This window comes from Nyctereutes procyonoides, unplaced genomic scaffold (genome assembly GCF_905146905.1).
Source record: "Nyctereutes procyonoides isolate TBG_1078 unplaced genomic scaffold, NYPRO_anot_genome, whole genome shotgun sequence".
Classification (NCBI taxonomy): Eukaryota; Metazoa; Chordata; class Mammalia; order Carnivora; family Canidae; genus Nyctereutes; species Nyctereutes procyonoides.
In genome coordinates, this window is record NW_026575140.1 from 70,413,795 (window position 1) to 70,437,614 (window position 23,820).

A 23,820-nucleotide genomic window follows, 5' to 3' on the forward strand; every position below is an offset into this window, starting at 1 on the left:
GTGCCTATAGTATATTACAGACACTGCTATGTGTTTCAAATAAATAACCCTTTAGTTGAATCCCAAAGCCAAAATAAAGCAATTCACTTGTTTTGGGACCTGGATAATCCATAGATGGGATTATTGGTCCTAGGATCAGATAAACCATTGATATTGAGCGTCTCCATCAGTGTCTGGATCCCATGGAAGACTCAAGGACATATGTACTATAATTCCTTCTCTTAGGGCTGGAGACCACATACCTTATACATATGTGCACACTCGTACAAACACAGATAACAGCTAGTGGATCATGCCAGTGTGGGCTGTACATTCCAGGGCTCCAGAAATTCATGGAGCACTGTGACTGGAGTATCAGGAGGGTGACGGGAGACACTACCTTCTTAGCAAAGTCTTGTGGGCTGCCATGATGGAAAGTGCGGACAGCCTCAGGACATCAGGGAGAAGATGAGAATAAAAAACCCTGCTCCTGAAGATGTATGGTTAGTGCTTAGTGAGTGCCCCACCCCTGAACCCCCACCCCCACAACAGTGTCCATGACTTAATCCCTGGAACCTGTGAGTAGTGTTAGGTAATTGGCAATGGAAAAGTGAGATTGCTGATCAGCTGGTTTTAAAGTAGAGAAATTATCCTTTATTAACCCTGGCAGGTCCAAAGTAGTCATTATACCCACAAAGTGCCTTTAAGTGAGGAAGAGGGAGGCAGAAGAGTCCGTGTCGGAGTCTGGGAAGATGTGAGGACAGAAGCTGAGGACTAGAGATGACAGCCAGGGAACGACTCAGTCTGAGGTCGGTGGCTTTGAATGAAGATGGGCAAAGGGGCCTCAGGCCAAGGAATGAGAGCAGCCTCTAGAAGCTCCATAGACCCTCCAGGGGGGCACCTGGGCCTACCAACACCTTGACTTTAGCTCAGAGAGACCCATTTTAAACTCCCTGCTTACTTAAAGAAGTGTGAGGTTGTACACTGGCGTTGTTTTAAGCTGCTAAGTTTATGGTAATTTGTTATAGCAGCCAAAGGAAACTAATACAGCAAAGTGGAAGAAAAATGAGCAGCTGGTCCTCAGGGTTGATGGGAGCCAGTGCGATGGTCTTTACTCTTCTCAAAAACTCCTGCAACAGGGAGTGACCTGTTTGAGTCCCTTCCTGGGAAGCCAAGTGAGACTGACTCTTACCCTGCCCACCTTCTTGTGTGGATTAGAGGATCGAGACCCTGCCCATCTCTCTGCCTCAGTTTCTTCTTTGGGATGGATGGCTCCTCTCTCCTCTGCAGCGCCATGCGTCTACTTCGTGGGTTTGGAATGTTATGGTGGGGCTCTGGCTGAGTGAGGGAAGTGGATTGTGTGGAATTCAGCTAAAATCTTTTTCCCCCGGGGGACAGCTGTAGGCTTGGACCCTGACGAGAGTGATGTCTGGGGTTCTGATGTCATTCCCCGCCTTCCTTCAACCAGGTCCTTCTTTTAACTTGTCTTCCTTGTGTGAACAACCTGGTGAAGTTTTAAAAATAAGTAGATTCTCCCAGGAAGGACTAAAAATAGCATTAGCCTTCTGTCTTGGCATTTTGCGAAGGTTATTTACCACTGTTTGGAGGGTATGGGTGCTCTGTGTAGGGCCACCCAAGGGCAGCTGTAGAAATGGGGTCTTGTCCCCATAAAGCAGATGGGCTCAGTGAGCTCACGGATCACAGATCTGTCCACGGGCTGTCAGAGTCTGAAAGAACAGCCTCCTTTTACAGATGGGGAGACGGGCCTCGGGAGCTCATAGGGTCTGTGGAAGATCTTAGACGTTGGTGACCTTCTGAGAGCTTTTCTTCCCTACTGGCTCTGGAATGTTCTAAGATTCTTGCCTTCTAGTATCGTCCATCTGGCGGCTGCGGGTGAGTCGTGGTGGTAGTTACAGAGATCAGCTTTCCAGTGTTCTCCCCGAGAGAGGAATGAAAGTAATCATCAGGCGGAACATTGCCTGCCAAAAGGTTTGGTGGGGGACGTTTTACTCCCCATCATGGAACCTGAGAAAAACGTCTCCTGAGGATGACTTTGTCTTGGGCGTTTTAGTTTTATTTTTAAGATTCAAGTGTAGATTGAGCGGAAGGGCACTGATCTCCTAGAAGGTCGGGCCAGCCTGTCTCTGGGCTTTATGGCAGCTCTTTTGCTGGGTAAGGTGTTCTCTACTCCCTCTTTTATTCTCCCGCTCCCCAGGTCTCCACAATTGCCCCATGTCCTGTGTGGCATTTCTTTTCTGGAAGTCTTTACAAATATTGTAGGCGTTCTGTTTCTGATGCTTGAATACATTTATTCCTGGATGCACACAAGGCCCGGGGACCTCCCAGACCCTCTGCTCCTTAGAAGGTTAAACTATTATGGAAACAGACACTGCATCTGTGTCTTCTCTTACTTCTTATATGCAGGGGTGACCTTTGGGGTACATTGTTCGGGAAACCAAGCATTATCTACCATTTGAAGTCGGCTGCTCTCATCTCTCTACCAAAAGAGAAACGAAATCTCATTGTCACGATTAAGGTCACAGCCACCAGCCAACGGTTAAAGAAACCCTTATGTCCCACTCGCTTCTCCCCTTCTTCCCCACTCTCCTGTCCTCCCCAAGACACGAGTGTCTTAGGAAAGAAAGGGAACGGGAGTAAGCAAGAACGCGGGGAAGGCCTGCGGAAATTTCTATCTCCCAGCCTCCCTGGAGACACACCTTGGCCATGTATTCAGGGACACTGAAGTGGCACTGCACGGGTGTTGGGATGGCAGTCAGGTGTTTGTATGACGAGACCTGAGGATTTCCAGGCCATGACACTTGCGAATCCTTCCAGCCCAATAGACACGTGGATTAGATAGTGTCTTCTGGAAGGGCAACCAATGCCCTGCCCTCTCTGTAATAGTTCATCTCATTATGGTTGACCTTGTCCTGGTCTTTGGGCAGAGAAGGTAAGGATGGTAGCCATGGACAGCTACTCAATTGGAAGTTGGGGGCTTTCTGAGACCCTGGCGGAGTCCTTGTTCTTCTCAAGAGCTAGGGGAAGGTCCTGCCTGGCTGCTCTGAGCATGTGCCCCTGTTCTGGTGATGAGCGTGGCAAGCCCCAAGCTCTGCATTGATGAGAGGTGGGCAGGTAGTGTCTGCAGGTGAGCACTGCTCTCCTGGGTGCTCCTAAGGAAGGCAGGTGAACAAGGAGTGGCCTGTGCAGTGGCTTGAGAAGAGACATATTGGGGAGAGGATGAAGGGGTGCCCCAGAGTAGTTGACAGGCCTACCCCTCGGTTCTCTGTCCCCTCACTGGAAAGAAAAGTGGGTGGCATGGGAGAGCAGGGGAACAACTCTTAGGGCCACCATGGGGTTTAACCCAGGGATTTCCCTGTGGTAGAGAAAACCCAGCCACGTGATTGAAGATGAAGATGAATCCATGTGTAGGATTAGCAGCTCAGGCTTGATGGACTTAGAACTTTGCAGCAGAGCAGGAGAAGGCATAGGACTGTAGGAGTGGTGCATGGGGGGTTTGGAACAGGGTGTGGTTTTCCCAGACAGCAGTAAACCTGGGCTGGAAAAGGCGCGGTTTTCTGCTGTGTTGCTTGGAGCCCACATGCAGAACTTCTAGCATCTTCCTCTGGCACTTAGTCACATCTCCCTTGCTCCTGTCCTGTGTTACTGATTTTTAATCTTGTACATGCAACTGTCTGGGGCTTCCCACCAAGTTTTAAGGTCCTTGCAGGTATAGCCTACGTATTACATTTCTTTGAACCTTTCTGTAGTGGTGAGCACCATGCCTTGCATTTAGTAGGCAATAAATATTTGTCCGCTTGGATGAATGGCACTGCTGCTCCCTGTTCCCTTTCTCTTAGGGCAGCTGCTTACTCTTGTCCCCACTGTCTCATCAGCCCAGTGTTCCACTTCAGAAAAGAGGTGGTGGGGCCAAACTCTTACTCCTCCAGAGGCAATGGTGTTAGGACTTAAAGATGCACGGCCTGGGGCACCTGGGGCACCAGTGGACGTGTGGGGACAGAGGGGCCCCTGGAATGTGGACTCTGCACTTCAGCAGGTGGAAGGAGACCTTCTTGCGGGCTATCCCTTTGATATGTGGACCTGCCACCGCTCCCTGGTCAAGCTGATGCCTCTGATACAAAGGGGAAGGGGGCTGCCTGTTACTGCCTGGCACCTCACGACTTCCCGCCCCCCCTCTGCCCCGAGGATCCTCCCTTTGTCAGCTCTGCCAGCCTGTTCCGTAAGATGGCTTCAGTTTTATTTAGAAATCAGAAGCCTCGGGATCCCTGGGTGGCGCAGCGGTTTGGCGCCTGCCTTTGGCCCAGGGCGCGATCCTGGAGACCTGGGATCGAATCCCACGTCAGGCTCCCGGTGCATGGAGCCTGCTTCTCCCTCTGCCTGTGTCTCTGCCTCTCTCTCTCTCTCTCTGTGTGTGACTATCATAAATAAAAAAATTAAAAAAAAAAAAAAGAAATCAGAAGCCTCATTTGACTATAATAGTTTCTTAAGGATTTTCTTTCCTTTTTTTTTTTCTTTCCTTTTTTTAAAAAAGAGTTTATTTATTCATGAGACACACAGAGGCAGAGTCATAGGCAGAGGGAGAAGCAGGCTTCCTGCAAGGAGCCCAGTGCGGGACTCGATCCCAGGACCCCCGGATCATGACCTGAGCCAAAGGTAGACGCTCAACCACTGAGCCAGCCAGGCGCCCTCCTTAAGGATTTTGTAAATGAAACTCATATCACAAAAGTTCCCCAACTTTTCAGATATGAAACAATTATCTCTAGGAGAGTTCCCTCCCCCCCCTTTATTTCTTCCTTTTTCCTAGGAGACCAGCAGTATGCTCAGCCAGATGGTGAGAGAAGGAGTGTGTCATGGGGGTGATGCCCACTGGTCCACGGGTGTGTGGTTGGGGACTCTTTGAGACAGTGCTGGTTTCTCTCCAGCCTTTTCTTGCTTTGTTGGCATCCAGCTGTGGAGCAAGACGGAGCACCCTGGCAAGTGACCAGACACAGAGTGGGTGGCAGGAAGGCTCTGTCGCCCTGATAGCCCTGCGTGGAATCCACTTGTCTATGAATGGGAGGCTGTGGGGGAGGTCGGGGAGGAGCACGTGTCTGGCCAGCGTCCAAGGCCAGATGTTCTTTAGTGCCATATGTCTTGATAGGAAGGGTTGGCCTTGAGGGCTTCTGGAGTATGTCCGACCTCTGCTCTTGAACCACCACCATCCTCGTGTCCCCCCTGCCTCCTCTGTCAGGGGCCTGTGATGGCTCCCTCTGTGCCTACTCTTCCTCCCCACCTTGTCCCGCATCGGTGCTCTGGTCTATGGGACGCCACGATACCCAGCTCTGCTCCTGCTCACCCAGCCCTGGATTGACCACACCTTGTGCAGGATTGATGGTGTTCTAGTGCCTGCTTCACCTCCATGCCTTCTCCTCTGCCTCTGCCATCCTTGATGCCTTCCAAGCCCAGCCTCACACCCACCTGCTCAGGGAAGCCTCTGGGTTTTGGATTCCCACAGACTCTACGTGTGACGATTGTAGTTGGGATCTGATATTTGTGCACGCGAGTTAAGAACTGGTTTATGTTAGTTTGTGCATTGTCTTCTCTAAGTTTTAGGGGCTCAGGTAATTGTCTTGTGCTGTTGTACCACCCGCGATGCCAAGTAAATACCTAAGTGATTCTCAACCTGTCCAGGCTCATGAGACATGAAGGAGACCTGAAAGTTCTTGCCCCCCTCCGACCTTGCCGAGTTGGCGACTGGCTCAGGGTGCCAAAGGGAAAGTAGTAATGCAATCTAGCTCCTCCACTGCACATTTTTTTCTTTATTTTTTTTAATTTATTTATTCATAAGAGACATAGAGAGAGGCAGAGACGTAGGCAGAGGGAGAAGCAGGCTCCCTACAGGGAGCCCAATGTAGGATTCGATCCCAGAACCCTGGGATCACGACCTGAGCCAAAGGCAGACGTGCAACCACTGAGCCACCCAGGAGTCCCTGCCATCTGCATTCTGATAAATAGATGATGGCCTATTTAATCAGATGGACGTTGCTGCTAGGTAGCAAACAGAAGCAGGAGCTCTTTTGAGCTCCCTCCCTTAGTAACTCCTATTCTGCAGAGCCAGGCACTTGTGCTAGTCAGTAGATAGAGATAGGCGGATCATTCCAATTTCTCTCTTCTTGAACCTTCTTGGGGGCACAGAAGTATCTTACAGACTCATGGCAGGGACGTCGTGTTGGCACTGTGTTTTGGAAGGCTGACCTAAGTACTGTCTCTGGACTCTCCTCATTCTTAACGTGGAATCTGTACACTTTCTCTGTCCTCTTCTGCCGTGGTTCTTGCTCACCCTGAGGCCTCCCTTCCCAGCTGGCTCCATTGTTCTAAGGAGGGTTTTTTTCTGGGTGGCTGCTTAATGATGGCAGTGCTGAAATCAAAGTCTGGCTCTACCTCAGGACCCCGCTTCCTCCAGACCACTGTGTGACCTTGGCCAGCTTCCCCCTGCTCACTTCTCCCCCTGCCTGCTGCAGGTGACCAAAGTCTTGTCCAGCATGACTTGTTCCTATTGGCGGGTGCTGGCTCATGTGGTGCCTCCAGCATGTGGAAATCTCCCTGATCCCAGGACTTTCTGTTTTCAGTGCTCTGTGACATGGTAGCTAGAGTCCTTCAGAGCCCCCAGAGCCCCCGAAGGGACCAGCCCAGTCTCACTGTGTCCTCAAGCTGTCACCAGCCACACCACTGACCATTCGTTGGCACCTCTTCTGCACACCCGCACATTGGCTGCTTGTTGACGTTTTGGCACATCATCACACCCTCTTTCAGGATTCTTCTTTTTTTTAATTTTTAAAAGATTTTATTTATTCATAGAGACACACACACACACACACAGAGAGAGAGAGAGAGAGAGGCTCAGAGACACAGGCAGAGGGAGAAGCAGGCTCCAGGCAGGGAGCCCAACGTGGGACTTGATCCCGGGTCTCCGGGATCACGCCCTGGACTGAAGGCAGCACTAAACCGTGGAGCCACCCAGGCTGCCCTCCTTTCAGGATTCTTTGTGTCTTTTTTCCTCACCAGCCAGATTGTGAACCGGGCCAGGTTACAAAGGGTTAATCTTGCTTCTTCCTCAGCCTTTTGCTACCTAGTGTTGCTTTAAAACAAGATGTTCTTGAGACTGTGTAGCCCTTTACATGCACAGTAGGATTTTTCCTACCCTCTAAGGGAACAATCTTATTGTCTCACTCAACAGATAGAAAAACTGAGGCTTACAGAACCCCAGCATCTTAAAGCTGCTATGTGGCAGACCCAGGGTTTGCGATCAGGGCTGGCGTCAGACTCAGAGTTGTTGAACTTTTTTTGTTCTATGAATTTGGTTTGTTTAGGCGCCACCACTTCCAGGCTCTGTGATCCCGGCATGTTTATTACTTTGTGCCTCAGTTTCTTTCTCCATGAAACAATAAAAATAAAGACCCCCCTAGGGTCCTTCTGAGGATTGGATGAGATGATGCATAAAAACACAGAGAGTAGTGCCTCTCAGACGTCTGTGATTCTTCTAGTTCTGTGTTCATCTCATATTAACATTGTGGTTGGCATTACTGTTGTCACTTCTTGTGTCTCCAGCATCATCTTTAGCTCCTCAGACAGTGTGAGGCACAGGGCTTGTGTCCAGGAAATGCTCAGTTAATGAATGAGAAGATGACTTAGCGACGGTCCTTGGGGTGATGTTGTCTTTGTGGCAGATGCCGATGGTGAGGGTGACTTGGTCCCAGGGTGCACCGTTGGTGGGTTCTCGTGGTAGCAGCAGTGGCTGGGGGATGAGGCCTCATGGGGTGCGGTGGATGTGGCAGTCGAGAACCTTCCTGTTGCCTAAAAACTTTTTTCCTTCCCGCCCCCTTCCCCAGTAGCTCTGAGCCCTGCCAAGTCTGTGCACAAGCCTTGAAATGACAAAGTACCCTTTAGTTAATTGCACAACGGATTGCCTAGAGTTAAAAGTTCTGATTTATATGACTATAGCTCTAACTGCTCAATAACACAGGCCTGTAATCTACTTTCATTTCAAACAGAACGGTGATTTATAGGGCAGCATGCCGCTTTAGCTCAGAAATGAGGTGTTCAACATATGCTCTGTTGACATAAATTTGGAATTTATCGCTGTTGTCAAAACTGCCTGTTGGACAAAGGTGGGTATTAAGGCAATAAATGACTCAGAATAGTTTTCTGTCACATTTCCTAACCATTGTATTCAGTCTATTTGAGGGAAAAATATATACTTAAAAGTAATCAAATGTCCAAAATCCATGCGTCTTGTTTTGAATGGCGAGCAGGGAGGATGCAGGGCGGGGGGTGGGGGGGTGGGGGGTGGAGGGACGTGAGACGTGGGGGGAGGGGCGGGTGGCTGGGGTGTTGGCAAGGAGAAAGCTTTTCATGAAGTTATGGCCCATTTTTAAAAGATTCCACTTTGCTTCCTCTCCCCCATCCCCATTAGGAGGTGGGCTTTCCTCTCTCATTTACCAAGAGGGGGAGGAAAATGAAAGCTCATTAAATAAAAATAGTAAAGGACATTTTTATGTGTGGGCTTAAAGCCAGCAATGTCAGGGAGGAGTTAGTGAGTGGCGCTGTGAGGGAGGCAGAGCAGGATTTGGTTTATGGGGAAATAAAGCCCACCGGCTGGTGTTGCTTCTTTGCAGCCTCGGTGAGCGTGGGCTCGCCTCCACCTTCCCCTGCAGGCTCCCGTGGCCACACGAGCCCTCAGCTGGCCAAGGAGGGCGAGGGGCAGTCGGGGGTTGGGCCGTCTGCCAGGTGCCCTATACGCGGGTCCCGACTCATTCACGACCCCCCTTTGGCCAAGACGCATGCACCCATCCACTCACCCAAACGTGCCTCGAACCCCCACTGCTGCTGTGGCTTTGCCGGGCTCGACAAGGCAGAGCAGTGAGGCAAACCTCTGTCCTCGGGCAGTTTGTCAGCTGCCTGCCTCCGAAGAGACAGGCAGGCAAGCAGGTGCCACTGGTGCAGCAGTGGACGCACATGCAAAGGCTGGGAGTGACATGGACCAGCTTTGGGGGCAGAGGACCACGGGGGCTCCCCCAGGATGACGCTGGCTCTCCTGCCTGGTGACATGGCTCTTTGTGGCCATCAGGTGTCTGCAGGGAAAAAAAAAATGCACTGGTGATAGAGGCCTTTTGAAAAAGATGTCCAATTTTGTGGTCAGGTGATGGCCGACGTGTGTATCGGGCGGGATTTTCTGTGGTGTGTGTTAGCAGAGCGAGACCAGAGGCCCTGTGCGTGGAAGCTGCCACCTGCGTTCCCATGTGCACCCACACCGTGCGTCGAGCATCGTCCATGTGCAGGGGCAGCCGGCAGGCAGCATGGCAGATCTAGCGAGCGTGGTCAGAGTCGACTTTGGGGATCGCTCTCCTCTGGCCTGCGTTTTAAGATGACATAGCCTTGCGGTGTGCTGTCGGTAAGTACGTGTGTCTGTCGGCGAGATGGAGAGCACACCCGCATCCAGAGAGCCGGCTGTGCCTTGGCTGTCGCTGGGCCCGGAGTGCTTGGTGCTCTGCATTTCCAGCACTCTGGCTGCCAGGTACCTCTCCCGTGAAAACAAGGCCCAGCAGGGAAGAGGCTGAGTATCTATGGCTTTTATTTTATTTTTGCCTTTTATCTCCATGCCCACACTCTCAGAGCCTCTCGGCGTTGATAAATGTGTGCTCTCACACATACACATGCACACCGTCTGCTTTCCTCTTTGCCTGTGTGCGTACCATGCACACACACACACACACACAGCCCCTCGTGCACTGGGTGTGGACACCAACTCTAAGCCTCCTCTGTGTGGCTCTCCCTCACTCTGCCACCAACCCCTGTCCTTTTCACACAAAGCTCCCTGTTGGGAAAACTCATAATTTTTACACCACACAGTCTTGACTGGCCATTGCTGGAATTACTGTCTCTTTGAAGTGCTTTCTGCTGGGGCATTTACAGGCCGTTTTAATTACCTGCAGCTTGCAAGAGGCCTTGCTCTGTCCCAGCCTTTGTTTGTTTGTTCTTTGCAAGGAGTCTGCAGAAAGGAATACGGCTGCCTTCTTTTTGCAGAGAAAGAAGAGAGGGGCAAAGAGAAGTTTGAGGGAGCCCTTAGCACAACTGCCCCCCCCCCCGAAGCCGGTTCCAGGACACCCTGCTCCCCTCGAACATGCTGAGGAAGGGAAGCCGGCCCTTGCTCTTGGCTTGCCCATGCTTCCCGTGGTGGTTTCCAGTGCCGTTGGTCTCTCTCCTGGGCTTGTTTGTGTGTGTGTTTTGGTTTTAAGTATTATTAAATATATTTCCAGGCTTCCTGTCACAGACAGTGGGGCTGTCAAATAAACCTCCCCTCTGTGCTGACCAAATCAGAGTCAGCTGCCGCCGAGCTGGGATCCTGCTCATATTTTTTCAACTAAATTTGTTTAAGGAGCGTGTGTTATTAAATTCTTGAGCCTGGACATGGGGTGGAGGGTAGGGGTTGAAATCTCATGCGAAAGCAGAAGGTAGCGCCCGCTTTGAAAGCTGTCTGGGTTTTTCCTTTTCTTGTCTTAATTTTTCATTCGGTGCTCTCTCTCTGGAATGAACTAAATATAAATAGCCTTCTTTGGGATTCCTGTTAAACACAAGTGTGGCATGTCATGTCTGTAGACGGAGATGCTAGTTTACCGGAGGAGCCTTGGAAATGAATCCCTTTCTCTGCTGGCTTCTACAGCAGAAGGAATCTTCATTCATATTTATTCATTTAGTCCAAAAATGTACTGAGAAATCGGAACCCTCATACATTGCTGATGGGAGTGTAAAATTGTGCAGCTGCCTTAGAAAACAGGCTGGCAGTTAAAAGGTTAAGCATAGAGGTACCAGATGAGCCAGGGGGCTCCACTCCTAGGCCTCTACCCAGCAGAAGTGAAACCGTATGTCCTTTTGCCCTTATTACAAGGGCTCCACTGTATTACAGTAGCTCTTATTACCAGAGCTCTTACAGAGCTATGCCCTCTTACAAGATAAAACTTGTAAGCAAATGTTGATAGCACATTATTCACTGTAGGTGTGGTATATCCATACAATGGAATATTATGTTGCAATAAAAAGGAAGTGCAGACACCTGCTTACCATGTGGCTGAATCTTACATTATGCTAAGTGGAAGAAGCCAGACATAAAAGGCTGCACGTACTGTATAATTCCATTTATATGAAATGTTCAGAAGAGGCAAATCCATAGAGGCAGATAGCAGATGAGGGGTTGCCAGAGACTGGGGGAGTGAGGGGAATGGGGAGTGACTGCCAGTAGGTGTGGGGTTTCTTTTTGGGGTGATGAAAATATTCTGGAAGTAAGTAGTGGTGGTGGTTGCGCAGCTCTGCGACTAAACACCACCAAGTGGTAGACTTTCAGAGTGAATTTTGTGGTATGTGGATATCTCAGTGAAAGTGTGACATGAAAACAGTGGTGGTGAAGCCTGCTCGGTACCAGGGAGCACCGTGCCAGGCTCTGAGGATGCAGGAGGGGTGTCTCCTTTCTGGTGGCCTGCAGTCTAGGGCAGGTGAAGAACCCTGCCGGGGAAACCCCATGCACACCTGTGAGCTGTGTTAAGGGCTCTGAAGGGAACCAATGAAGTGCAGTAATGCAGAGTGGTGTTGATGTATACGCCACCCAGACGGACTGCCGTTTAAGTGCACTTTGACTTTTCCAGAGCCCTGCACATAGTAGTTGCATCACGGGGCAGTGTAAATAGCGAGCCGCAGTGGGGGATGAGGGTGGTGTGCCTCCCCTGAGTCTTCTCTGTAGGAGGTTATCAAGTTGTCTCGAGACTCCACCTGTCTGTGGACTCTAGGTGCCATCATTGGGCTTCTGTGTTTTCCTAGTGGCTTCTCTGTTCTAGCTTCTCTCTGATTAGGGTCAAGTGAATCCTAGACATCCTCTTCACACCCACTTCCTGTGCCTTTTACCAGGAGGCTCTGGGAGGACTTTATAGGTGGGATGGATAGTGTCTCTGCAGGTGGGTCCTTGTGCATGTGGATCCTGAGATGAGGTGAGGTTGGGCCTCAGTTTCCTCATCCATAAAGCGGGGGCAGCACTCTCTTCTTCCCCAACCAGCAGGCCGTTGAGGGGATTCTCAGCAAGCCCTTTCAAAGTCGAATGTGATCTAGAAATACATGTGCATTATTATTCCAAAACCTCAATGGACTAGATTTCCTTTCTATATTTTTCTAGAAGAAAGAAGAAACGAGGTGGATATCTATTTTGTTTTTTTTTACCTTTTGCTTCAATACAATGAGAGTAACTCCCATAATGTAATTTGCTGTCCATACAGGTTCACCTGCCCAGTCTCTCACCTTAGGTTCATAACAGAGGTTGGGAATGATGGCTCTCACAGCACAGAATCCTCATAGGAAAGTGATTTTAATTTTCAGTGTACCAAAGCAGAAAGAATGAGGCAGTATCTATTAAGGAGATTTTCAGAGGGCTTTAATTTGAAAAGAACTTCCTTAGGTCCTGATAAACCTGGGGTATTTCGCACAGTCTCTGAGGATCCATGGCTGGGCGGTGGGATTTGAAGGCAGGTAGCATTGCAGCTTCGTGGCTGGAGTGAGAGCATGTAAAAATGAGCCCAGATTACCAGGAGACAATGCTGCGTCCTCACGCCCAGGCAACACAGGAAGATAAAGGAGGAATCTGGAGCTTTCTGAAAACAGTTTTCCCAGAAATTGGCTATTTGTGCTGGTTGAAATGAAAGCCTCTTATGGGTGTGAGAGAGAAAAAGCAAAAACCCTGCTCATCCATAACCATGGTTCAGTTCCCTTATAGGGCCTTTTCGGATCTGGAGAGAATATTTTGGATTTATTTTTGTTTTCCTTGGGCTGACGTCACAAAGCATGCATCATGGTGCCCTGTTTTGGGTTTGGAGAAAGCTCTAAGAAGCTATAAATCATAAAGCATTTTACTATTTTTCCTCTTCCCTTTTCAAAAAGCACAACTTTTCTGCTTTCTTTAAAAAAAAGAAAGAGAGAGAAAGAAAAGGAAAAACCTACAAAAGTGTGTATTGATCCCTTCCCCTCAGATCTTAACTGCTCAGGCTGTAATACCTTGCTTACATCTGCCAGGTTTTTGTGCAGTTTTGCAACATCTCCTTAATCCAGTGAGCATAAATAGAACATTTCAATCATATTTGGCTACCAGGAACTTTGCAGATAAGCACGCTAAGACCTTGTTGAAAGAGACTGTATGAGATTGTGTGTGATAAGATCATCCTATAGCCCGGTGCACAAATGAAAAACTTTTGTTCTTGGTAAAATTTGTTGATAGAGATATTTCAAATAAATGACTTACAAGAACTCAGTATTTTAAAACAAAGGACCCGTTACGTAACTGCCCCGAAGCCCAGGCCTCCTGGTGCTCAGCAGCCATGAAGACCCTTCTTAGAGCAGTTGCTGCAGGGAGATTAGCGTGTCCCTTTGTCATTTCTGACATGGTATTTTAACACTCACGTGGGCAGCCTTATCGGAAAGCACTGTACTTGGTGTGGTTATGGCCTTGGGGAATGCCATTGTCCTGCCCTGAATTTTCAAGGCTTGGGACAGCTACTTCCACTCGTTAGTCAATTCCAGGTTGGCCTTGATCCTAGGCCCATGCAGGATGCATGGTCTTCTAAGAGCCCCAATGGAGACCTTCTCTTTTGGACAGTAGGGACAACTGTTCTTGGATTGATACATGTTTGTGTGTGTATGTGTGTGTGTTGGGAGTTTTTTTTTGTGTGTGTGTGTGTGTGTGTGTGTGCTGTTTTTACCTCTGTGGTTTTCTTTTTGAATTTCCTTCTGTGTGTTCATTCATTCAGCGAAAATGCACTGAGTCCCTCCTGAGTTCTGGGCTCTGCTCGATGATGGAGGCTGAGGGGGCTGAATCTGGGATGGATCCTTCAGGGAAGGCGGTTATAATCTGGTGAGCACAGGCCCCTGTCAGCCCCACAGCATTTCAGTGTTGTAAACCTGATTGGAAAGGACCTAAGAAATCATCTACTCAACCCCTGCATTGCTTCAGAGGGCATAAAGTGCAATCTCCAGAGGGTAAGTGGTTTGACCAAGGTCATTTGATGGTTACTGGCAGAGCTTAGAGAGAACACTGGGTGTCCTGCCCCCAGAACAGGATCTCAGCCAGCGTGCTACACTTTGATTCTTGAGTCTTGAGAAAACATGCCTTCTTTGCTATTCTGTCCCCCACCCTTTAAAAGTCTCCAGAGCAACCAAATGGCAACCAAACAGTTTTCCAGAGCTCCACTGGCCTGGCTTCCCAGGAGAGGGGCACACGCTGTGCGTCCTGGCCACCTGCCCCCCCCCCCATTCCTGCAGCACATAAGGCGTTAACTAGCACTCTGTTAGTTCATGGTTGTGCTTTTTAATCTGTTGTTTGAAATCCTTGCCTTTTATTGGTATATTTACTTTATGGCATACATAAAGAGCTATATTAAAAAATAAATTGTGTTGTAAAAGCATTCGGTAATGTTTATTAATATTGACTAGTCAGGGAGCAACGAACTCTATTGCTACAAGGATAATTTGTGGTAATACCAGCTAAGCATTCACAGCTTGTCCAATGACTGTCTAATCTCAACATTAAAAAAAAAAAAAGTGGGTAGAAGGATAATTTCCCTTATGCCTTGAGAAAATGAAAGTGACCCACTCCCTAGCCAAGATTAGAACTATTCTCTTTTCTGCCTTGGGGGTTCTAGGCCTCCTCACCGATACCAGGCTATCTCAGAGCTCATCCCTTTGTCATGGGACAGTTGATGACTGCTTCGTTAGCAGTTGCTTCTCACATGTCTACTCTGGCTGTCTGCATCTCTGATGAGGGTTTGGAGGCAGAGATTAGAGACCTCTTCCCCGTCCTTGAGGAGCTTATAGCTTTGAAGAACTGATAAATGGCATAGTCTTAAGTAGGTCATGGACTTGACATTTGAAGATAGTATATAAGGAGAATGATATCGGGTGTGACTTATGACCCACTCGGACTGGAATCTGTCACTGCTGGTAGCATGAAGAGGCATTCCTCGGGACAGGATAATGTCACCCTTAGAGAGTAGGGAACATTCCCTGAGTATCCCAGATGCCCTGGTTTAGCGAGGAGGTCTCTAGTAAAACAGGCTCTGTTCACAGAGTATCCCATCCTCACAAAAAGGCATGTGTAGAAAGTACAGGAGATTGGACCAAATATGAGAACAGCTTGAAATCTTCCTGGAAGTTGCCTTTGGGAGGAAATTCCTGATGGCCTGGTAACTTTTCATTCATCCCTTCTTAGGATTGGAGCTCAGAACACACTAGCAATTGGACCTTCCTCCTGCCATTTGAATTAAAGGTCAACGGACATGGAAGGTGTGTTTTGAACTTCAGAGTCTTAGAGAAAAGAGTAAGCTCGCTGCCGAAGTCTGTAAGCTCTTTCCTCTCTTGGTTCTGTTTCTTCTGGGAGAGGCAAGCAAGGCCAGGGTGAGGTTCTCTGATGACTGGGCTTAGGAATCATTTGTTGTTTTCGAGACTGAAAGAACATTGGCGTCCTCCGTGAAGGGATTGGCTTCCTACCATGCCCACATGTGGACACGCGGCAGCATGCCAGATCCTACTCGAGGGAGGTTTGATGGTGGCTGGATTCCCTTGGTTAGAAGAGGATCCTGGAGAAAGAATATTGATTCCCATGTTGGCAGCAGACTTTTGAGAGAAGAGGGTCATTTAGACCTTGGTTTGGATCTCACTCTCAGGATGCCCTCCCTGTCTCATCCATGCCTGTTCTGAGTACCCTTTGAGGCCCAGAATAGGTCAAGTTGATGGTCACAGGATCTGAAAGCAAAAGCCCCCAGCGTCAGGGTGGCTTCTGCAGAGGGGACAGCTCAGACAAAGGAGGGGGTGAGTTGGAAGAACTGTGACGTGGGCCACACTGGCCAGAGCCAAGTGTTGGTTCAGGGCGTGGGATCAGTTGAGCTGAGAATAAGGAAAACATTGCCTTATAAAAACCCTTATAGGGTTTCCCTACCTTATTTTTCAAAGATGGGTAGTTCCCTCTCACTTGCTTGCCCCATTGACAAACTCCAGTGCTCCGTGTTGACCTGTCCAGCAAAACTCACAGACACTTTCAGATCCCCAGGAGCAGAGGGATGGAGGGAGGGAGGGATTGTAGCCAGTGGGTTATTGGGACCGAATTCCCTCTCTAAACCTTCTTGCCCATTGGTCTGCTTTGACTGCTCTTGTCTCTGGCTAGAGGAACTTGAGCAGAAATGGAACGTTGGTAGTTTGGGGCCAGGAACCCCTCTGTCAGGCAAGCCCTGCTGCTGGCTCTTCTCCTGGCATTCTCCCTTTGGCCCTCAGCTCTGTGGGATGGAGACAGGCTGAGCTTTTCCGGCGGAGAGTAGATTCAAAAGGCAGTCTTAGGGAGCCCTGTTATGGTCGGCTCTGTCTGGAGGCTGAGCGTGAGGAGGACAGAGTAAGGCATGAGTTGCTCCTGGCTGCCACTCCTCCTGCTGTTGTGTTCCGAGGCAGGCTGGGGAGATGAAGGCTCTTCTTGAGAATGAAGGGCTGGTCTGAAGCTCAGGCTTTATGTGGCTATGAAAGAGGAGCCATTGGCTTTCCTCGTGAGGACTACAGGAGCCATAGGACAGAGTCCAGCTCTGTGTTGGAGCTCTTGTGCTTAGAATACCATTGAAGATGGGAAGAGGGATGTCTTGACCCCCACATGAGATGGAGGAACTGGTTTAGCAGCATTGAGCAATCCCTTCTGAAACTAGACCCTATGAAGAAAAGGAGAATTCAACAGGACTTCTGCCTTGATATAGTTTATAGTCCAGAGCGGATGGAATCTAAGAATTGTCCTACTTCCAGTGGTACAGAGACAGCTTGGTTTGACTAGCGAGGGTTGTGTGGTTGAGAATCAGTGAGAAGGAATGAGTCTCTCTAGTTACTTGTTAAAGGGTTCAGATTTGCTTAGCTCTAATTTCTCATAATGATTTAGCTCTCTTGAGCTAGAAACCTGCTAAAGGTCCATTTTTTCCTTTGTCTTTTTGGATATGATTGAAAATCGGTTATGATTCTGGTGGGTTTAGCCAGTGGACTGATGGTGGGCTGTGCTGGGACAGCAACGCTATAGGGGGTTAGGGGTTGGGTTGTGGTGGAGAGCCTTAGCCCGCTCCCCGGGAGTGCATGGCGGGGACCTGATGGGCCCTCCAGCAAGCATAGAGTGGAGGTGCTTGGGCCATGCTGGAACTGGGTTACTTTCAAGATGCTGTTCAGCAATGTTGCTGCTTCTCAGAGGAGGGGAGTGTGAAAACCAAGAGAGTATGCAGAAAGGTGCAAAGATGTCCCCAGATGCCCTCCTTTCCTGTGCTGCTGTGGAGGCTGGTGACCTCAGATGGCCATGAGCAGTTAGACCTCGCGAAAAGACAAGACCAGACTGGGAAATGATGCATGTGAGGAGGATGGAGGTGAACAGAACTTGCATTTTAATCAAAATCAGTGGCATGAGGTCATGAGAGTGGTGGTGGTGGTGGGGCTGTGGTCTCCAGAGGGGAGAGACCAGGAGTTCATACAACTTTGCACTTCTGCTCAGAAACCAGTTGGAATTCTGTTTCCTTGATGGTCATTCTGCAGGCTGTGCCGTAGACAGTCTGCCAGTAGCCAAGTCTCTTGAACACACTCAGATTCTTCACCACTTCCTTTTTCTGCAAGTTAGAAGTGTCTACCTTTCTACATCCGTCTCTTGGTGTTCTGAACAATAATGGAGGACAGGAGCAAACCAGTGCTGGGCTCTACTCAACTCCTAGGCTTGGGAAGTGCTTTTTCTCTCCTGAACTTCATGTGCTTTGCTCTTGTCTCCCTGCCAACAGGGTAGGACCTTTGTCCTTGTACTGCGTGTGGATCACATGGATGTCACACCCACCTCTGGTAATCTGTGTGGGGCACTGAGTTAGTGGGTCAGGTGCAGAGCAGTATCCTTACACCAAGGATTGGACAGGATAGGGCATCCGTGTCTCTGAAGGCTAGGAAATGTGTGGCAGCAGAATGGTACCAAAGAAAGCCTGCGATGGGTTCCAGAAGTTTCTTTCATTGAAAGACCACAAGTGAATAAAGGAGGAAACTCAGGTCATCTGGATTAGAAGTTTTTAAAATGACCAGATTTCTGGGGTTGGGTGTCCATTTTTGCTTGGCTTGTCCTAGCCTGACTGCCTAAACATCATGGGACATCCCACAGTGGGACGTGGCTCAGAGAGAGTAATAGTGCCCTATAGGGGAGTACCTTGGAAGCTCGGTAAAAGGATAAAATACGGTTCCATAAGGGATCTTAGACATCACCCACATCATTTTACAGGTGAAAAAATGCAGAGAGGTTGTTATAGCATGATTTGTCCCAGGTCATAAAATAAGTTAATGGCCATGTCAGGCTGAGGATCTGGGTCTTCTGGTTGCTTGCCTGGCATTCTTCCCTGTACCCTGCTACCTCTGTAGTAAAGGTTCTGGTTGCTTGCCTGGCATTCTTCCCTGTACCCTGCTACCTCTGTAAAGGTTCTCATCGCCTTTCATACCATGCTGATCTAGTGGGCCAAGGAGCTGCTCTCCCCAATTGCCAGGCAAATCCATTCACATCCAGAAAAAAGACAGTGGGGTTACCCAGAAAGTGTTCATCAAGGTGAAAGATTTGGTCTGGAACCCTCAGGGAGAAGAGATGGGAATTCAAGGATAGGGTTGGGGATGCTTATCTTAGTGGTGGCTGCTGATGCCAGAAGACTGGTCACTACCGTGTCCTTTTGGAAAATAAATCTGAGTGGGTATTGATCCTCCTGTAAGCCACCGCCTGAGAGGTGGGCACTCCTGAAAGCTAAGAAATCCCTAGTGTAGAAAAGATGACCACGAATGAGGGGGAAACCCATCCACTGCCATCTACCACACCTGACCATGAGTGTGTGCAAGAGGGTCCCCTGCTGAACCATTTGTGAGTTGAGCTTTTGCTGCTCCACAGAACATCTATGAGAAGAGCAAACATCTGCCATCCTGGGTAAGTGACAGGAAGACTGTCTCTCATGTGTGTACATGCACACATACACTCTCAGTTGCTGGGGTGCATGTTTAAAAACATGGTTGGCCCAGAATGCTATTAGGACATGTCCCAGTGTCCAGCATTGTGAAATATATTTGGAGTGAAGAATGTTCAGTTAAAATGTTCTGTACTGTTGCTATTTCTCAATTGGGTTGGATCAGCCAGGGCCAGGAGTAAGATAATAGGGGGGTGGGGTCCATTACAGTGTCAGGGATGAGGGTGTGTATGTGTGTGTGTGTGTGTGTGTGTGTGTGTGATTGAGAAATTATTTGTTGCCTTTGGCAAGGAGGTAAAGGGAAAGCGAGCAAACAAAACATTGTGTGATTGAGAAAGAGTTCTGTGAAGGGGACTGGGCGTGTGGCCGCGGCATGCTGTCTTCAAGCATCGTGGCCCATAGACCATGGTGCTCGCGAGGCCCACCTGGGGGCCTGCATTGATTTGACTTACCACTGACTTCTCCTTAAGGGATTTGGAAGGTGGTGGCAGTGGGTGCCTTGGTTCAGTTATTATGGCCTGGGCTCCCAGGCTCAGATCTCGGTGTTGCTGGCTGGAGTGTATAGTATTTCCCCTCCATGCTCAGGATCTTCTCAGTATCAGGACCAGCCGCCCTCGAACCCTTCACTGTGGTCTTGGCCCATCACTACCTGGTGGCAATAGGTTGTTGCTCTAAGGGGACCTCGTAGGCTCTACTCCCTGCCCTCCCACTATCAGCTCCTGCTTCTGGCTGCCGTTGCCTTGCCCTGTTCCTAAGGGCAAGGCACGGAAATGGGGGTGGAGGTGGATCTTGGATCTGGCAGTGGCAAGTAAGGGCCTGAGAGAGTGTGGGTGGGAAGAAAGTCAGCGTTCCAGGCCAGATGGCCCACATGCCAGCCAGCAGCTCAGAGCCCCAGCGGCCTGCGGTGCACAGACCTTCTTCCCAGCCCTTGGCTCTCCGCTGGCCCGCCTGCTTCCCTGATCTTCTCCAGTTCCACTGCTGTCCTCTACCAGAGCAAGGCAGGGGCCTGGCAGGAAAGGGCCTGTGGCACTTGTTCCTGGAACCTCTGTCTTCCTATGTGATCCTACGTGTCAGGCCCAACTCACAGAATTGCAGTGTTGGTAAACTGAGATCAGGTGTGTGGAAGTACTTGCAAAGCCCAGAATGACATTTATAGAGTGATGCTACATGGTTTCTGGAAATCTTTCTTTTGCCGGGGCTCCACCCCTGGCCAAAAACAGGGGGAAGAATGAAGCTAGGACTTCAGGGAAGGGCATGTATGTTAGGCACTCAGCACAGTGAATCCCTGAGAACATCTGGAGGCCCTGAGAGAGAAGCACTTATGTCCATAGAGCCAGTGAGTCATTACTGAGCTTCTTCAGAACTTACTGTGGTGCCAGTCACGCAGCAGGAGCCGGGGCTAGGAGAGAGGGAGGGTGCAGGTATAGCCCTCCTGAATCTGACGGCGTCCTGGGGGAACTGGACACCTGCTCAGCTGCAGCTCAGTGAGTCATGACATGGCCAAGGTAGGCAGAGGCCTGGCGGCCCCCATGTGAGATCAGTGCCAGTTCAACAGTGAGCGCTATGTCCGACTGACCGTGCCGTCCATGCTGCTACTTCCTTCTTGCCTTGAAATTGGATCTGATCTTTTTCCCCTGGTCTCTGTGCCAGTGAGTAACGCAGTAGGAAGTGTCCCGTTCTTTAGCTCTTAGACAAGCTCCGGAGAAGACTCTTCCTTGGCAGCAGGCCATGGGTGGAGAGGCGGACTTTGGGCCATGTGAGCATGTAGGGATGGCTCATCCATGCCCACCTGCAGCAGCCATGCCATCCGTCTCTCTCCCTCCTGCTCACCTACTGCAAGGGTGGCCGCAGGACCCCCAGGTACAAGCGGGCTTGCCTTGCATCCAGCCAGAGCAGCCACAGCCTATCTTCTCTTTCCCTACAGGAAGCTGCACAGTGGCATGAAGACGTATGGGTGTGAGCTCTGCGGGAAGCGGTTCCTGGATAGTTTGCGACTGAGGATGCACTTACTGGCTCATTCAGGTAGGTGATGCTGCCCTGACTGGCCTGCTGGAGTGCAAGCAACTGCCTCCTGCCCACCTTCCCCCCGCTCAGAGCAGGGGTGTCCCCGCTGCCAGCCGGTGCCTTTAGGCCACTATGCCCTGTGGATGCTCCCTACAGGTTCATGGAGCACAGACTGTCCTGATGGTATGACTGACTGTCCACACAAACCCATCCTCATACTCTTGGGTTTCCCGAGGCATTGTGGGCACTTGAGTGATAGACCTTCCAAAGTAGACAACGGTTTTGTCAGCATGGCCGTGGTGGTGGCATTTGGTTCACCTGGCCTAAGGAATCTGACTCTTGGGTTTACATTCTACAGAAGTCCTTAATTCAATAGATACAGAAAGTCTAGAACACAGACTGAGTTCCAGTGTGCTGTCTTTTGCAAGTTAGTTTTATCCGTTTCTAGTGGGGTCAGCTGTGTGGCTATGGGAACTTTTGCCTGTGTTGGCACAAAGCTGTTCTGCCCGGTGAGACACGGGAAATGGAGAAGCCCCTAACTGCCAGCACCCCTGGGCATTCTTGGTGGAGGGAAGGATTGCCAGGTCTGATGGTGCTGCTTTGAGGCCAGGGGGTCGCCTGGGTGCAGTTGTAGAGGCCTGTAGACTTCCCTTCCAGGGCAATCCCTCTTCTCCTTCTGATGCCCTTCCTTTCAACCTTGGAGACCCATTTTGGGGAAGTGGCAAAGGCCTTCTTCTTCTGGTCAAGTGTTGATGTCTACTCCTCATCCCACATTACCTTTAGCACGTAGCCCTCCAGCATTTGTGAACTGAGCATGAGCTTTGGGGTTTGGCAGGTGTTCAGTCCTCGTCTGTAGTATGTGCTCTGTGACCTGGGGTGGATCTGTTTTCTGAACCCCATTTTCTGCATCCATGAGGTACAGGTGTTGCCGAGCTCATATCAGGTTTTTTTTTTTTTTTTTAAGAATCGGTGACATGATGTATGTGATGGGCATCTATAGTACCCGCCCTGGCATACAGGTGGTGTTTAGTAAACGTTAACTGCTTCTGCTTTGCTTTCCATTTCCCTGATTCTGGATCTGTGACCCTGGGGCACGTGCCCATCACTTTGCCACAGAAGCTTCTATCTGCTGGCTGTTTGTGCTCTGCCCTCCCATTTCCCAGTCAGTCGTGTAAAGGCTATTTGGTGCTTTATAGGCTTCGGCCTGCCACAGTCTTTCTGCAGAGCCAGAGCCTGCGTGGCTGTGCATGGCATGGAATGCCCTCTCCTGGGCCTCCATGGCTCCTCCTTAAGTTCCCTAATCCTTTGTGCTTTCTGTCCTCCAGTCCAGGGCCAGGGATTGTGTCACGCCAGGTGGCTGGCTGTCCCAGCTTGTGTACTCTGTCCCCACATCGATGTGTGTTCCGTTCCTCCTCCTTGCAGGGTCACCCACACCCACCTGGCTCCCCTGAACTGTCCTCATCCTGCCCACCTCTCCCACACTGGTTCAGTTATTTTGAATCCAGAGCCCTCTGAGTCCAGACGCCCCCGTGTCCGACATCTGCTTCCTTTGTTCAGTTTTTTTAAAAAAACTCACCTTGTATCTTTTTTGCTTCCCTCTAGTCTTATAGGTCATTTGGGGTTCATTGTGGAGTTTTGAAGCTATCTGCCAGCCAGCTTGGCCACCCCCCAAGTGCAGAGTGTGGGTCTTGGTTTTAGGCACTTCCTGCTGCGGGCCCCTGTGTGGTCTCTCACTGTGTGGTGCTGGACACTTCCATGCGGGTAATGCACTTTGCAGCCTGTGGTTAAAGCTTCCTTGCCCACTTCGGAACTTGGCCCAGTGAGCATCCTTTCTCCTTACCGTTCCTTGAGTCCAGCACTCTAGCCAGACCCATCTACTTGTTGGTCTGTGCTGTATGCAGACTGACATAGCTTGCTTCCTGAGCTCTGTGGCTTTGTTCATCCCATTCCCTCAGCTTGGAATAACCCTTCCTGAGTCTTGTCAGATCTACTAAGATCCCTTATGCAATGCCATCCTCCACATGTCCCCATCTTCAGCCAGGATCAGTCGTGCCTTCTTCTAGGGCGTTTGTATGTCTTTATCTGAAGCTCTCCGGGCACAGTCTTTCCTCTTTGTCCTCTGGTTATTTATGGACTTGCCTTATCCCCCTACTTGGGAGGCTGGGAGAGAAATTTGGAAACCTACCTCCTGACCAAGATGCTGGTCAAGAAATGTAAGCTTTTCAGTATCCTCATCTGTAAGTTGGGAGCATTCGACCCTCAGAAATGCTGTGAGGCTCCCATCAGACACTTAGCACTAGGCCTGACCTGTGATCTGCTCTCAGTAAATACAATTTCCCTCCCCTTTTATTCCTCTGGTGGGCTGTCAACTACGGGAGGTGGGGTCTGTCCCCATTATACATAGCACATTGCCTGACTTGTTGTTGTAGTTGGTAGATACTGGTTGGATGGATGAATGCAGCCAGGAGGACTAGGAACGAGCCAGGAGAACTCCAGTCTCCCACCAGGTTCCTCCTGCAACAGGAACAGTTGAGACTGTACCCCAGGGGCTCACTGGGGGGCAGCCAGGAGCCCGCCCGGCCAGTAGTGGCTGAGCATGTGAGCCAGTTCCTGCCGCGTTGGTGGTGCCACATGGGAGCGGCAGAGAGGGGGGCACTGCCTACACACTTGCCGTGGGCCCAGAGCTCCCCAGTTGAGACAAGATGGCTCTGGAACCAGCCACCACCCGAGGCCACGTGCTCCCGTCCTGGCCGAGATGCCACTTGGGGGTCCC

General features: G+C 50.0%; 1 protein-coding gene across 4 annotated transcripts in view; it reads left to right on the forward strand.

Annotated features, from left to right (window-relative positions):
- The window catches only part of ZBTB16 (zinc finger and BTB domain containing 16), a 188,152-nt gene that overhangs the window by 72,646 nt on the left and 91,686 nt on the right, over positions 1-23,820 (forward strand). For all 4 annotated transcript variants that reach the window (XM_055305426.1, XM_055305430.1, XM_055305429.1 and 1 more), the window contains one exon: positions 20,968-21,065. In XM_055305426.1, coding sequence (XP_055161401.1) covers positions 20,968-21,065 — 98 coding nt within the window. The remainder of the gene's footprint in view (positions 1-20,967; positions 21,066-23,820) is intronic.